This window comes from Megascapheus bottae, chromosome 20 (genome assembly GCF_031878675.1).
Source record: "Megascapheus bottae isolate mThoBot1 chromosome 20, mThoBot2.hap1, whole genome shotgun sequence".
In the NCBI taxonomy this organism is placed as follows: Eukaryota; Metazoa; Chordata; class Mammalia; order Rodentia; family Geomyidae; genus Megascapheus; species Megascapheus bottae.
The window spans coordinates 38782149-38796561 of record NC_143528.1 but is presented as its reverse complement, the minus strand read 5'-3'; the positions used below and the strand labels follow the sequence as shown (position 1 = coordinate 38796561).

The 14413-nt window shown below is 42.9% G+C and overlaps 1 protein-coding gene across 1 annotated transcript; it reads left to right on the top strand.

The window, feature by feature from the left end:
- The first annotated feature begins 1931 nt into the window (after positions 1 to 1931).
- Pbk (PDZ binding kinase) lies at positions 1932 to 13231 on the top strand. Its single transcript, XM_090353655.1, has 8 exons — positions 1932 to 2045; positions 2761 to 2834; positions 6000 to 6093; positions 9091 to 9233; positions 9991 to 10160; positions 10696 to 10825; positions 11925 to 12104; positions 12524 to 13231. The coding sequence occupies exons 2-8, from the start codon at positions 2777 to 2779 to the stop codon at positions 12721 to 12723; spliced, it is 975 nt and encodes a 324-aa protein (XP_090209781.1). The 5' UTR covers positions 1932 to 2045; positions 2761 to 2776; the 3' UTR covers positions 12724 to 13231.
- The last annotated feature ends 1182 nt before the right edge of the window (positions 13232 to 14413 follow it).

Here is a 14413-nt window from a genome sequence, read left to right as displayed (position 1 = left end):
ACCAGTTTACCCCAGCATTCCCTGGGTTTATCACCAGCAAGTGCAAGAGAGGAGAACTTGATACTAAGAGATACTAAGGTATATAAGAGACTATCAAAACTATACATAGTGGATTTGACACAGGTACTCTTTTTCTCACGGTCTCTAGAATGGACTAATAGGAGGAGAAAAATCACCACCTTTTAGAAAGTGAAAAGCTGGCGTGTAGACAGGGGCTGACAACAGACACAAAAGACTCCGTGTGGAAGCATGATGCAGGAAGGCAAAGGAGTCCCCACAAAGCTTAGCACTCTTGTGGTAGCTGCTTTTAGAAATAGGGTGATGGTGTAGCTAACACTATAGGGGATTGGTCGAAAATCCTTGTAAGACATAGGCCTGGAAACAGTTACTGCAAGCTGATTATGTTCTTTAAGGACCATTTCTCACTTTATAAAGAATCACATGAGAGATTTTTGGAGAGAAAAAAAAGATGAGAAATGTAAAAGATGAGCTTAAAACATGTCTCATGAATTAAAAAAGGAAACCATCAAAACCAATTAAGCCTAGTGTAAACAAGATCAGGCTCCCACTGCCAAAAGATGCTACAGAGGGAAAGGTCGGTGAAGATCGCCATTCCTGGCAGGGCGTTACATCTGTTGGAATGCATGTATTTATCATGGTATTTAAAAAGTCTGCTGGGGGGGCCGGGAGTTTGGCCTAGTGGTAGAGTGCTTGCCTAGCATGCATGAAGACCCGGGTTCAATTCCTCAGTACCACATACATAGGAAAGACCAGAACTGGTTCTGTGGCTCAAGTGGTAGAACACTAACCTTGAGCAAAGCCCAAGGACAGTGCTCAGGCCCTGAGTTCAGTCCCCAGGACTGGCAAAAAAAAAAAAAAAAAAAGGTCTGTTGGGTATTGGCAGCTTATGCCTACAAGCATGGCTACTTAGCAGGCTGAGATCTGAGGATCAGAGTTCCCAGCTGGACCTGGAAGGAAAGTCTGTAAGACATTTTTTTTTTTTTTTTGCCAGTTCTGGGCTTGAACTCAGGGCCTGGGTACTGTGAACCACAGCACCAGTCTGGCTTTTTCTCTGTGTTTGTGGTTCCAGGAAATCCAACCCAGGGCTTCATGCATGCTAGGTGAGCACTCTACCACTAGGCCATGCTCCCAGCTCCCATACAACGCTTTATCACCAATTAACCACCAAAAGGCCAGAAGTGGAGCTGTTCCTCAAGTGATTGAGCACAAAGCCATCCTGATTTCAAGTTCATGCGCCAGAACAAAAATACATGAACAAATATATATATTTTTTTACATTAGTAAATCCAAACGATCTCTTTGGAGGTTGTCTGGGATCCGTTCATTATCTTGAAAACTGGTAAAGGAATGGAAGGAATGGAGTTTTTTTTTTTTAATGTTAAGTGTATATATGTATATAGTTAGATCACAAAATAGATGTTGAGAGGAAAATGGTGGAATATTCAGATGTAAAGACAAAATATGATTTTTTTCTTCTTTTCTAAACAGACTCATTCTCCTAACCAACTGACAAGCATCTACATAGAATGAGAATACAAACGCAATAAAAAAAAGAGTTTATATTCTTTAAAGTAAGCAAACTGACAAATTACACCTTTCAAGTCAAAAGGCGGGCCCCAAATGGATCCTTTCCCCCCTTTCTTGGAGTGCACTTGGATAAATATCATTTTGCCACATGCACACAGCTGTGGAACATGAGCTCGCTATCCTTCGCGGCTGCTTTCGCTGTCGGTGCCTTTGGTGTTGTTTCTGGGTTTGTCTGTTTGGGGAGGGAAAGGCGGGAGCCCAGAAAGGGGGGTCCCTGACAGCTCGCTCTCCCCAGCCACAGCCAGGCACTGCGCGCGCGGTCTGTCGTCCCTCGCGGCGTCCCGTAGTTCGCCATGCGCGCGCGCGCGCGCGCGATTCAAACCGCCGGGGCCGTTGAGCGCGGAGAGCAGACGCGGGCCGCGCGGGGGTGGTGCGGGTCTCGTCCCGGGCATCCTCGGGCCTCACCGCGGCCTTCCTTTACCGAGCCTGCAGCTCCGGTAAGAGGACACCGGAGGACGCGGGCAGGGGAAGAGAGAGGGGCTGGTGCGGGCATCGGTGACCCGGGGTGCGGGGCCCGGACGCCGGTGACCCGGGGCGCGGGCATCAGTGACCCGGGGCGCGGGCATCGGTGACCCGGGCTGCGGGCATCGGTGACCCGGGCTGCGGGAATCGGTGACCCGGAGCGCGGGGCCCGGACGCCGGTGACCCGGGGCGCGGGCATCGGTGACCCGGGGTGCGGGAATCGGTGACCCGGGGCGCGGGGCCCGGACGCCGGTGACCCGGGGCGCGGGGATCGGTGACCCAGGGGTGCGGGCATCGGTGACCCGGGATGCGGGCATGGGTGACCCGGGGTGCGGGGATCGGTGACCCGGGGGTGCGGGCATCGGTGACCCGGGGCGCGGGCATCGGTGACCCGGGGTGCGGGGCCCGGACGGCCGGTGACCTGGGGCGCAGGGCCCGGCGGTCTGTGAAGCCGGACGCGGGGCTCGGGGGCTGGGGCTGGGGACGTGGGGCGTCACGCTGGGAATTGCCCGGGTCTCCCTGACGGTCCCCCGCAGAGTCGCCTCCCAGTGGGGCCCCGGGCAGCGCCCTAGGGTCTCCGGGTTCCCTTTGTAAAGGAAATTGCAGGGGCCTCCCGAGGTGGCTTCCCGTCCCTGGACTCCCGAGTGAGAAGGGCTTTCCTCACACCTTCCGTGTGACTATTTTCATCAGGAGACTGATCGGGCCAATGGAGGGAATCAGTAATTTCAAGACACCAAGCAAAGTAGCTGAACGGAAGAAATCCGGTAAGGTAGCAGAGAGAAGGCCTTTGCTGATGGGTGTTGCCACTAGACATGTTTACGTACTGTTAGTCTAACCAGGAGGACTAATTACCCAGGTCATAATTCGGTTATCCATGGGCTAATTACTAACATTCTTAGGATCTGGAGGTTCTGCCTGGTAAAAAATCAACGTCATGGGCCAGGAGTGTGGCCTAGTGGTAGAGTGCTCGCCGAGCATACACGAAGACCCAGGTTCATTCCTTGGTACCACATACAGAGGAAAAAGCCAGAAGTGGTGCTATGGCTCCAGTGGTAGAGCTCTAGCCTTGAGAAAGTTCAAGGACAGTGCTCAGGCCCTGAGCTCAAGCCCAGGACTGGCAAAAGAAAGAAAGAAAAAAAGATGTCATGCTGGGCGCTGGTGACTCTTGCCTGTAATCCTAGCTACTCAGGCTGGGATCTGAGGATCTTGGTTCAAAGCCAGCCCCGGCACAAAAGTCCTTGGGACTCTTATATCCAGTTAACCACCAGAAAACTGTAAGTGGCCCTGTGGCTCAAGTGATAGAGTGCTAGCCTTGAGCTGAAGAGCTCAGGGACAGCGCCCAGGTTCAGAGTTCAAGCTGCACAGAAGGACCAAAAAAGAAAAAAAAAGTCTATCTCATTTTAATTAACCATTAAGGAATTGCTTTATATCCCTTATTTCCATTACTCTGAGAAAAAGATATATTGTAAGTCAATTGAATGCACAAAAAGAAAAATCTTTTCAATGAACATTTAGATATCCATGAACAGAAAATTACCTTGACCCTTAACTTGCATCAGATACAAAATGGCTGAACATAGAAAATTTCCACACAATATCTTGGGGAGAAAAATCTTACATTGTCTGTTTCTAGTGTATAGTTTAATGTATTTGATCCTGTATGCTGTGACTGTATAAACTCTGTGTGAGTGTGGTGTGTGCTGGCACACGTGTGCGCCTGTGTATTCAGTGGTACCCAGGCCTCAACTCAGATCCCTGAGCTCTTGCATAGTTAGCTTGCTTAGATTTCTTTTTTGCTCATGAATGGTGCTCTACCAATTGAACTCCACTTCTGGCTTTTGCCTTTCTTCTTTTTTTTTTTTTTTGCCGGTTGGACCTGGGGCTTGAACTCAAGGCCAGGGTGTTGTCCCTGAACGTCTTTTGCTCAAGGCTAGTGCTCTACCACTTGAGCCACATTGCTACTTCCAGCCTTTTTTGAGTACTTTATGGGAGATTAAGTCTCATAGATATTATAGCTCCAGCTGGTTTTGAACTGTGATCCTCAGATCCCAGCCTTCTGAGTAGCTGAGGTTTAGGTTGATTACAGACATGAATCACCTGGGCCCAGAAATATAAAAAAAATAGATTCTTTACAATGTTGTATGTTGGTAACATATATGTAAAGACACTTCCTTCTACCCTCTCGTCCCAAACTATGTGATTTCTTTTATACTTCCCACAATGAGTTCAGTGTTTTGTTTTTTTGGTCAGTTGTGAGGCTTGAACTCTGGGCCTGGATGCTGTCCCTGAGCTCTTCAGCTCAAGGCTACCTCCCTACCCCTTGAGTCACAGCTCCACTTCTGGTTTTCTAGTGGTTAATTGGAGATAAGAGTCTCAGACTTTTGTGCCCTGGCTGGCTTTGAAACTCGATCCTCAGATCTCAGCCTCCTGAGTAGGTAGGATGACAGGCCATGAGCCACTGCCCAGTTCGTCGTGTTTCTAAGTGGAAATGTACACGGACATATGGTATTTGCCTTGTTCCCTACAGCATATTAAGTATCAGTTTTTCACAAATCTTTTACAGGTTGGAATTTTTTCCTTTTGTCCCTAGCTATTCTTGTGATTGGTGTTGAATTTTGTGAAGTAATTTTTCTTAATCTGTTGTCACAAGTTTTTCTGATCTATCATTCTGGCAAATTATGTTAAGAACATAATGTCAAAGGAACCTTTAAGAAATGAAAAATACAGTGGATAAGAATAACATTATCCACCAGGTACGGGCAGGGCACTGCACCAGTGGCACGGTGGCTCACACCTGTAATCCTTAATCCTAGCTACTCTGGAGACAGATCTGAGGATCAAGGTTCAAAGCCAGCCTGGGCACAAAAGGACCTGAGACTCTTATCTCCAATTAACCTCTAGAAAATGGGAAGTGGGGCTTGGCTGTAGGGTAGGATGGTAGCCTAGAGCTGAAGAGCTCAGGAACAATGCCCAGGCCCAGGGGTAGGGTGGAAGCCTTGAGCTAAAGAGTTTAAGGACAGTGTCCAGGCTGAGATCAAGCCCCATGACCCACAAAAATAATAACAAAAAAGCATCCAATAGAAGAAAAGTTAATTGAGCTTTAAGACATAGTGACAAAAGTAACCAAAATGGAGCACAGAGGAGCAAAGAGTGTGAAAAGAGTAATGAGACAGTAGCAAAATAGTAGACACAAATTCAGCCACAAATAATTTTATTAAATGTAAATATTCTAAAGTCTTACCGATAAACTGTCCTGAAGAAAATGTTCTATATTTGTATAGAAAACACAATATAAATGTAACTGAGCGCTGGAAATGTAGTTAGTATATGTTAGAAAATATGCAGACTTTGCTAGAATCCACACAGACATGCTGGTACATAAAACAAAGGAAAGTTTTTGCCTGCCAAGGGACCAGGCAAGACCCCTTCTCTGGTATCTGGGGTTACCTGTATAACCTGGGGGGGAGGGAGGAAGAGTTTGGGGGGGTTCTTGCTGCCTTATATGGTTATGACTGGTCAAAGGAGTACTGCCTCGGGTGACTTGTAGGACCTGGGAGGCCTAGGGAGGCCTTGCTGGCTTGTATGGGTATAGCTCAACACCCAGGGCCCTGCCCCAGGGGAGGGGTTGGTGGCTAATTGTTGACCACCTCTACTGACTGGGCCTGCTGCTGCCTAGGACGAGAACATGAGAGACGGGGCCATCAGTATGAATGAGGACCTAAGTTTGTAATTTTATTTTTATTTTTATTAATTTGAATCCAAACTTAGTCACATATGACCAGTGGTAAAAGGGTCTCCAGGAAGTCATCTAAGTGTTTGAAAATAAAACAAGATGTATCTACAGTAGAACTTTTAAGAATGTTAGGCTGCTTTTGTAGAGGTCTCTTCAACCAAAATTTCACTTTTAAATTTCTCTTTCTGATATTTAGTATCATGTTTAACTCCAAGTGTAAACATCCCTGCTTCTCCATTTATGAAAAAGCTGGGCTTCGGGACTGGAGTCAATGTTTACCTGATGAAAAGGTGAGTGTGAGGCTTCAGACAGACCGTCTTACTTATAACCCAGGCTTGTACTGCACTGGAGAGAAGGAAAATGGAAATCCAGATATACAAATACACGATGTGGGGCCGGGAGTTTGGCCTAGTGGTTAAAGTGCCTGCCTAGCATGCACGAAGACCCGGGTTCGATTCCTTGGTACCATATACATAGAAAAAAAGCCGGAAGTGGTGCTGAGGCTCAAGTGGTAGAGCTCTAGCCTTGAGAAAAGTCCAAGGACAGTGCTCAGGCCCTGAGCTCAAGCCCAGGACTGGCAAAAAAAAAAACAAAAACAAAAACCAAATACACGATGTGTTCCTGATCCTACCACACTGACTGCCAGAGCTCTGCCTGCGATGCTTTGATGCTTTTCTTCTTTCCTTGTTATGGAAGTGTCTTACCTTGTAAGTTTTCCTTGGTGTCTTAAGAAAAGGAAGTGGCAGAAGAAAGGCTTCCTTTACAGCATTAATGTAGGAGTTTTAGGAGGAAACCTTAGAGAGCAAACAATGACAGTGTCAGTTCGTGTCCTATCTGGAGGCTTGTCTCAGGATCTTCTGGCCTAACATGTCACAGTTCTTATTTTTTATTGCATCGTTGTTAAAAATGAGGAAATGCCTGATCTTAAAGATTGTGTTTGAAGAAAGATGAAATAATTGAATGAGTATAGTGCTCATGGCTGATAATAAAGACATCAACAGATTATTTTTCTAAAGTTTAACACTACCTAGTTTAATGCTTGTTAAATATATGCTACTTAATGTATTCTTGGAACTAGCCCAACTAGTCTAGCCTTTTTCTTACCATATCTTAGCTTCATCGTTTATATTATTTCTAGATCGACACATTTTCTTTTTTGTTGGGCAGAGCTAAATGGCGTTTGAACTTGGTCTCTTGTTTGCCAGGAAAGTACTCCACCACTTTCACAACTCCTGCTTGGTATGGACTGAGTGATCCGCTGTGCTTCCCCGAAGAATTGGACCTAACATGTTTATCCCCACGTCCCGCCGTGATGATAGACGTGTACCCTGAGCTAAACCACTGGTTGAGGTGTAATCCCACAAACTTTATGCACTGGCTGGCCTTGGACCCCGATCATTCAGATCTCCACTTTCCAAGTAGCGAGGACTACTGGCTTTATTAGATACTTAGAAATTTCTTTTATGAAAAGGCTAGTTAAGAATATTCTCAATCTGGGTGAGAATGGGACTGAATTAGGGCCTCCGACTTGTAAACACAAGCTCTGTCACTGAGCTGCACTTGTATCCCCTGCACTGTGCTGTCTGACCAGGATTTCTTATCTTTTGTTGTTGTTGTTGAAGTCTCTGCAAGGTTTTATCAGCTTTAAGTTCTGATGCTTCAGTATTGATTGTCTCTTAAAACAATTGCATCCTGAGTCTTTTGGGGTACTAAGAATGTTCCAAATCTTAAGATTAATTCTTTCTTTCTTTTTTTTTTTTTTTTTTGCCAGTCCTGGGCCTTGAACTCAGGGCCTGAGCACTGTCCTTGGGCTTTTTCAAGGCTAGAACTCTACCACTTGATTCACAGCACCTCTTCCAGCTTTTTTCTATATATGTGGTACTGAGGAATCAAACCCTGGTCTTCATGCATGCTAGGCAAGCACTCTTACCACTAGGCCAAACTCCTAGCCCTTAAGGTTAAATCTTGTCTTGTATTTCTGAGGTTCTTCTGATTTGTCTTTACATGTACCTTTTTCTTCTTGTAAATAAATGCCTACCTTGTCAGATAAAACTTTCCCTAAATTGTTCTCTTTACTGCGTTAAGCCTTTATTAAAATGGCTAACTTGAAAATTAATACTTGACATTTTTCTCATTTATATGTTTGTCATTTCCTCTGTAAGTATGCATCAGCGTGTGTAGAGATGCAGTGTTGTTTTCTACGTAGGCATAGAGGGGCCAGGTGTTTCTGTGTATTTCTTCTCAAATTCACTTTCATAAATATTTGTTGTTACTATAGTATCCTATACATCATTTCTGATATAACTAAATGTGATAAGTAGTTTGTGTCTTGACATGCTGAAATAGAAAAGTTAAAAGTTGTCATTTTCTTTTTTTTGAATATTAAATTTGTGTTTTTTTAAAAAAAATTATTGTCGGGATAATGTATAGAGGGATTACAATTACATTCGTCAGGTAGTAGGTGCATTACTTCTCACACATTGATACCCCTTCTCATGTTTTTGTCCCTGTTTCCCTCCCCCACTCCCTCCCAATCATCTTGTTTTCCTCCCTTCCCTATTTCAAATAAACAAATAAATGTATATACAGTATACCAATTAACAAAGTCAGATACAGTAACCACATGAGATTAACCATAAAGGCAAAAAAAGAGAAGAGAAATGCACATAGTACATTGAGAACAACAATCACAAAGATAAGCCTCTTGTTTCCCTATCCTAGAGTTCCTTGCATTTAGTCTCGTATGACCTTATGTACCTAGGTTTTGAGCTATTGTAATCTCTGGTAGGAGGGTCCTAGCACTAATTCTTAGAAATGAGGGAAACCATTGAGCCTATGTTCCTGTGGGTCTGGCTTACTTCGCTTAATATGACTTTTTTTTCTCCCAAGTCTTTCCATTTTCTTATTAATGGGGTGATGTCATTCTTTCTGATGACAGCATAGTTGTTATTTTCAAATTCGAATTTTTCCCATTTCCTGCGATTCATTTTGATAGACATTATTTCATATGGTCAGAGGCATAGAGGCATTGTACCTCTGGGTTCTTCCCCTGAGAATATCCTCCTTTGTTGTTACTTTAGCTGTAAAACTTAGAATATTCCGCCTTTATTCTTCCTCCTCCTCTTGGTATATAATTGACCAGACAGTCATCGTCTAGTTGAAATAGAACTTTAGTCTAGAATATATTGAACATATTAAAAAAAGAAACATACTGAGTCCTCAGAAAGTTCTTGTTTATCATTGAAAATGTATTATGGTTTTTATTCAGTTCATGCTTTCACATTTAGATCTCCGAGAGGTCTGTCTCATTCTCCCTGGGCTGTAAAAAAGATAAACCCTGCATGTACTGATCATCATCGAACTGTTTACCAGAAGAGACTAACTGATGAAGCGAAGATTTTAAAAAGTCTTCATCATCCAAACATCGTAGGTAAGTTTAAATTCAGTGTTAAAAGGCTATTTTGGATATCCAGAAACATTGTGTTACCCTTTCTTACCTGGTTTTACTAATCCAAATGAAGTGGATAGGACTATAGATTGTTGGGGAACAAGTTAATGTGAGCTGTCTAAAAATTTGCATGAAATGCTTTATATTCCTAAATTCATAGTCATACTTCGGGGCTGGTAATGTGGCTTAGTGGTAGAGTGCTTGCCCAGCATGCATGAAGCCCTGGGTTGGATTTCTAACACCACACACACAGAAAGAGCCAGAAGTGATGCTGTGGCTCAAGTGGTAGAGTGCTAGTCTTGAGCAAAAGAAGCTCAAGGACAGTGCCCAGGCCCTGAATTCAAGCCACAGGACTGGCAAAAAACCAAAACCAAAAAAAAAAATCATAGTTATACTTCATAGGTATAAATGTAGCCACTGAGGTGCTAATACTGTGAAGATTTCAGGAGGATGAATTGGCCTTCATTTAGTTAGGTTCATTTAGATTCCCTGGTTTTCATTTTACATTTTTAATGCCTGTAAGGCTTCCCTATTTAGGGAAGTGTAGAGTAATAAAAATGTGTTAGCTTGTGCTACTACTGGCAAACACTGAAGGCATTTTAAATTACATGTAGAGTTAGCTTTGTACATAATAGCTATTTTATCGTTAGGTTGGTCCGTGTTTTCAGTCCCCATTACTGTAAAAACCAAATACTACCGTTTATCCTTTTCTAGTAAAGAAATGTAACCTTTTCTTTAGGTTATCGTGCTTTTACTGAAGCCAGTGATGGTAGTCTCTGCCTTGCTATGGAGTATGGAGGAGAAAAGTCCCTAAATGACTTGATAGAGGAGCGAAATAAAGAAAGCCAACATCCTTTTCCAGCAGCTATAATTTTAAAAGTTGCCTTGAACATGGCGAGAGGACTAAAGGTAACCTTTAGGTTACATTTCGTGAAACTTGATGGACTACGATGAAGCTAAAAGTACTTGATGAACCTAATTACAAAGTGAATGAATGCTATTTCCTCCCAAAGGAGAGTCCTCCATTTCTTTATTTTGACAGCAGAATATTTAAGCCTGAGATAAGGTAGCTTTGTAATATGTGAGCTCTATTACTTAATATACATTTAGTAATTATTCCTAGAGGTATACCTTACCCTGCCCCACTCAATAATGGGAACAAATGTCTTAGTGATCAATCTTCATGGAATAAGTTTTGACATTGTAAGTATCCGTATATAGTGAAAAAGCTTTCCTAGCTTTCTGGTTGAGGTAAGGTCTCAGTAACTTTTCGCCCAGGCTGGCCTCAAACTACTGTCTTTCCAAGCTTCATCTCTCTAGTTGCTGGTATTACAGATGTGAGCCACTGTGCCTAGTTCAACTTTCTGTTGTTTTTAATTTTTGAAGTTTAATGATATTTTATCCTGATTTGTGTTCATGTGTGTTCCATTTTTCACAATTTTAGTACCTGCACCAGGAAAAGAAACTGCTTCATGGAGATATAAAATCTTCGAATGTAGTAATTAAAGGTAATTTTGAAACAGTTAAGATCTGTGATGTAGGAGTCTCTCTACCACTGGATGAAAATATGACGGGTAAGTAGCAGTATTTTAAATTTGTATTTTATATTTTTATTTTATGTCAGGCCTGGGTGCTGTCTATATGTTCCTTTTTGCTCAAGACTAGGGCTTTTTTTTTTTTTTTCGGTCATTAATTGGAGGTAAGTGTCTCACAGACTTTCCTGTTACAGCTGGCTTTGAACCACTGTCCCCAGATATCAGCCTCCTGAATAGCTAGAATTACAAGTGTGAGCCATTGGCTCCCAGCAACATTTGCATTTTAACATACATAACAAAGCACATGCTTTACCGGGCTGGTAAAGCGCACTTGTAATCCTAGCTACTCAGTCCAGGCAGGAAAGTCCATGAAACTCTTACCTCCAGTTAACCACCAGCAAGCCAGAAGCGGCACTGTGGTTTAAGTAGTAGAGCACTAGCCTTGAGTTGAAGAGCTCAGGAACAGTGCCTAGACCCAGGGTTTAAGCCCCACAACCAAATTTAAAAAAAGTGTACATGCTTCAACAATGAATTTATAAAGCATGTAATAAGATGCGTCCCTCCTTTTCTATGTTGCCTCCAGTTAGCCTCCTGTCCCCTCCCTTGCCACACTTATAACATAGAGATCAGGTGATGGGCTCAAGGTCACAGCTTGTCACATGTCTTTGAAGCCAGGCAAGAAGTCTGGCTCTGAGTCTGTAATTTTGAGCTCCAGGTCTTTGTATACGTCTCACCTTCTAAGACAATTGCAAATTGGGCAGCTTTTAAAATATTTTTTAGGAGCTGGGAGTTTGGCCTAGTGGTAAAGTGCTTGCCTGGGCATGCATGAAGACCCAAGTTCAATTCCTCGGTACCACATATGTAGAAAAAAAGCCAGAAATTGTCCTGTGTCTCAAGTGGTAGAGCTCTATCGAGCCTTGAGAAAGCCCAAGGACAGCTCTCAAGCCCTGAGTTCTGTATATATATTGGTTTTTTTGGCTGATGGGGAAAAATAATCCTTATTAGTGTTTTCATGGTTAATGGCTATACAATTGACTTGTAAAGTCCTTATTGAAAGTATGTGCCATTTTCTTTGGTTGCTTAAAGATTTCTAGTGCCTGGCCTCAGTTCTGTTTTGCTTGTGTGTTGCTTATTCCAGTGACTGATCCTGAGGCCTGTTATATTGGTACTGAGCCATGGAAACCCAAGGAAGCTTTGGAGGAAGATGGCATCATCACTGACAAGGCAGACATATTTGCCTTCGGCCTAACACTTTGGGAAATGATGACTTTATCTATCCCACACGTTCATCTCTCAGATGATGAAGAAGATGATGAAGGTATTCATAGAAAAATACTTAAACATTTTTTCTTTCATTTGTTTTAGAGAATAACATAATCCCAACTTTCCTATTAGCTTATGACACTGTCTTTACAGTAAAATTTAAAATGCTTGTTTTATTTAGTGGCATAGTTTCTAAGATGCAGATTAATACTGGTGACTAATTTGGTTAGACATAATAACCTAGTCAAACAGGTTGATAGACAATGGGGATAAATTGAGATCTAGAAAAATGAAATTACCTTAAAATCCTCCTCCCCTGAGATCAGAAAGCTGTAATTTGCCCAGTGGTGAGATCATCTGTGCTGTAATCTGGAAATCATACTGCTTGATAAATTGTTTCTACAGGGCAACTTAGGACTTACGCTTTTCGATGACTTTAACTGACAGTGTGTGGTCTGTGTCCTTCATGAGCAGATAAAACTTTTGATGAAAGTGACTTTGATGATGAAGCATACTATGCTGCGTTGGGGACCAGACCACCCATTAATATGGAAGAACTGGATGAGTCTTACCAGAAAGTAATTGAACTCTTTTCCGTGTGCACCAACGAAGATCCCGACGATCGTCCTTCTGCTGCTCAGATTGTTGAGGCTTTGGAGCTAGATGAAGAGTGACCTCAGTGTGGAGCGTGGCTTGTGCATCTATCTGTTCTCGTACTCACATGTGGAGTTGCCGTGGTCTACAGACTTGTACTCTGGACACTGTCTATTTTAGGGCCAATACTCTTAGCGTGAGCACTCAGTGTACTGGGTTTTCAGTGAATTAGTTATTTTTCATAAGGACTTAATACTGGTGATGCAACCCTTATAAACTGGGTCCAACGTTGAGTTGAGCAACGATTAACGTTTATTAAGAATCTTTCTCCAGATATTCTTTCACTGGATGGGTCTGTAATGTTAGCACTTTATGTGGTACAAGTAAGTTGTACCCTTAGCTGGCCTTCCTTGGCTGATGTGCTTGTTAAATAGCCCTGGGACCTGAGGAGAGGTGACACAGTAGCTCTGTGGGGTATTCCTAACCTCTCCTTGTAGCCTGTCTTGCTCCCTCAGCTCTCCCCAGGTCTTTGGTGTTTAATTTATTAAAGTTATTTCCGTACTGAGGTTCCTCATTTAGTTTGTATTTACTAATTTCATAATAGGACAGTACAAAATAAAGGATAGTTTGAGTGCTAGAAAGTATCAGCATTTTATGCTCTAATTAATCAGTGTTGTCATTAAATGTGGTGAATGAATATAACTAGGTTTCTTTCTTTCAACCTTATTTTCTGAATCTGTAAAATGAGGTGGATTTGGATCAGTAGTTTCTGTGCTCCACAGGTCCTGGGAATTTTCAAAGTTATTGAACTATAATTGTGAATCTTGGGGTTATTTACCCAGGCTGTCTACACAATTTAAAAAATTACTGTCAACAAGGAGAAATTCTAATTAGAAAAAAAAGAAAATGATGGTTCTTAATTTTATTGTCGGGAAGAACCATAATTTCCTGAGCTATTAAAAAATGTTAAAATTGCTGGGTACTGTTGGTGCATGCCTATAATCCTAGCTAGTCAGGAGGCCGAGATCTGAAGCAAGTCCAGGCAGTCGTGGGGCTTGAACTCAGGGCCTAGGAACTCTCCTTGAGCTTTCTCAAGGCTAGCACTCTACTACTTGAGCCACAGTACCACTCCTGGCTTTTTCTGTATATGTGGAATTGAGGGCTTTGTACATGCTAGGCAAGCACTCTACCACTAGGCCACTTTCCCAGCCCCACAATACTTTTATTTCTAGTTAAGCACTAAAAAGCTGGTAGTAGGGCTGTGGCTCAAATGGTAGAGCACTAGTCTTCAGCAAAAAAGCTCAGGGACAGTGCCTTGGCTGAGCCACCACATCCAGGAAATAGCAAGTTTTGTAAACGTTAGGTATCAAAAGGTAGTTAGTTATATTTGGCATTGCTCTGTGGCATAGTTGGCTAAACCACCTGTCTTGTAAAAGATAATTTCACTGTGGCATAGTTGGCTAAACCACCTGTCTTGTAAAAGATAATTTCACATTTGAGTAAGATGGTAATGATAGAAAGATGACTGATCTGCTGGCAATGCTTTATTTATTTTTGGTCGGTTGTAGGACTTGAACTCTGGGCTGACCCTGAGCTCTTCAGTTCAAGGCCACTGCCCTACCTCTAGAGCCACAGCGCCACTTCTTGTTTTCTGGTGGTTAATTGGAGATAAGAGTCACATAGACTTTAGTCCCCAGGCTGGCTCTGAACCAATCCCAGTCTCCCAAGTAGCTAGCATTATAGGCGTGAGCCACTGTGCCCAACTAATGC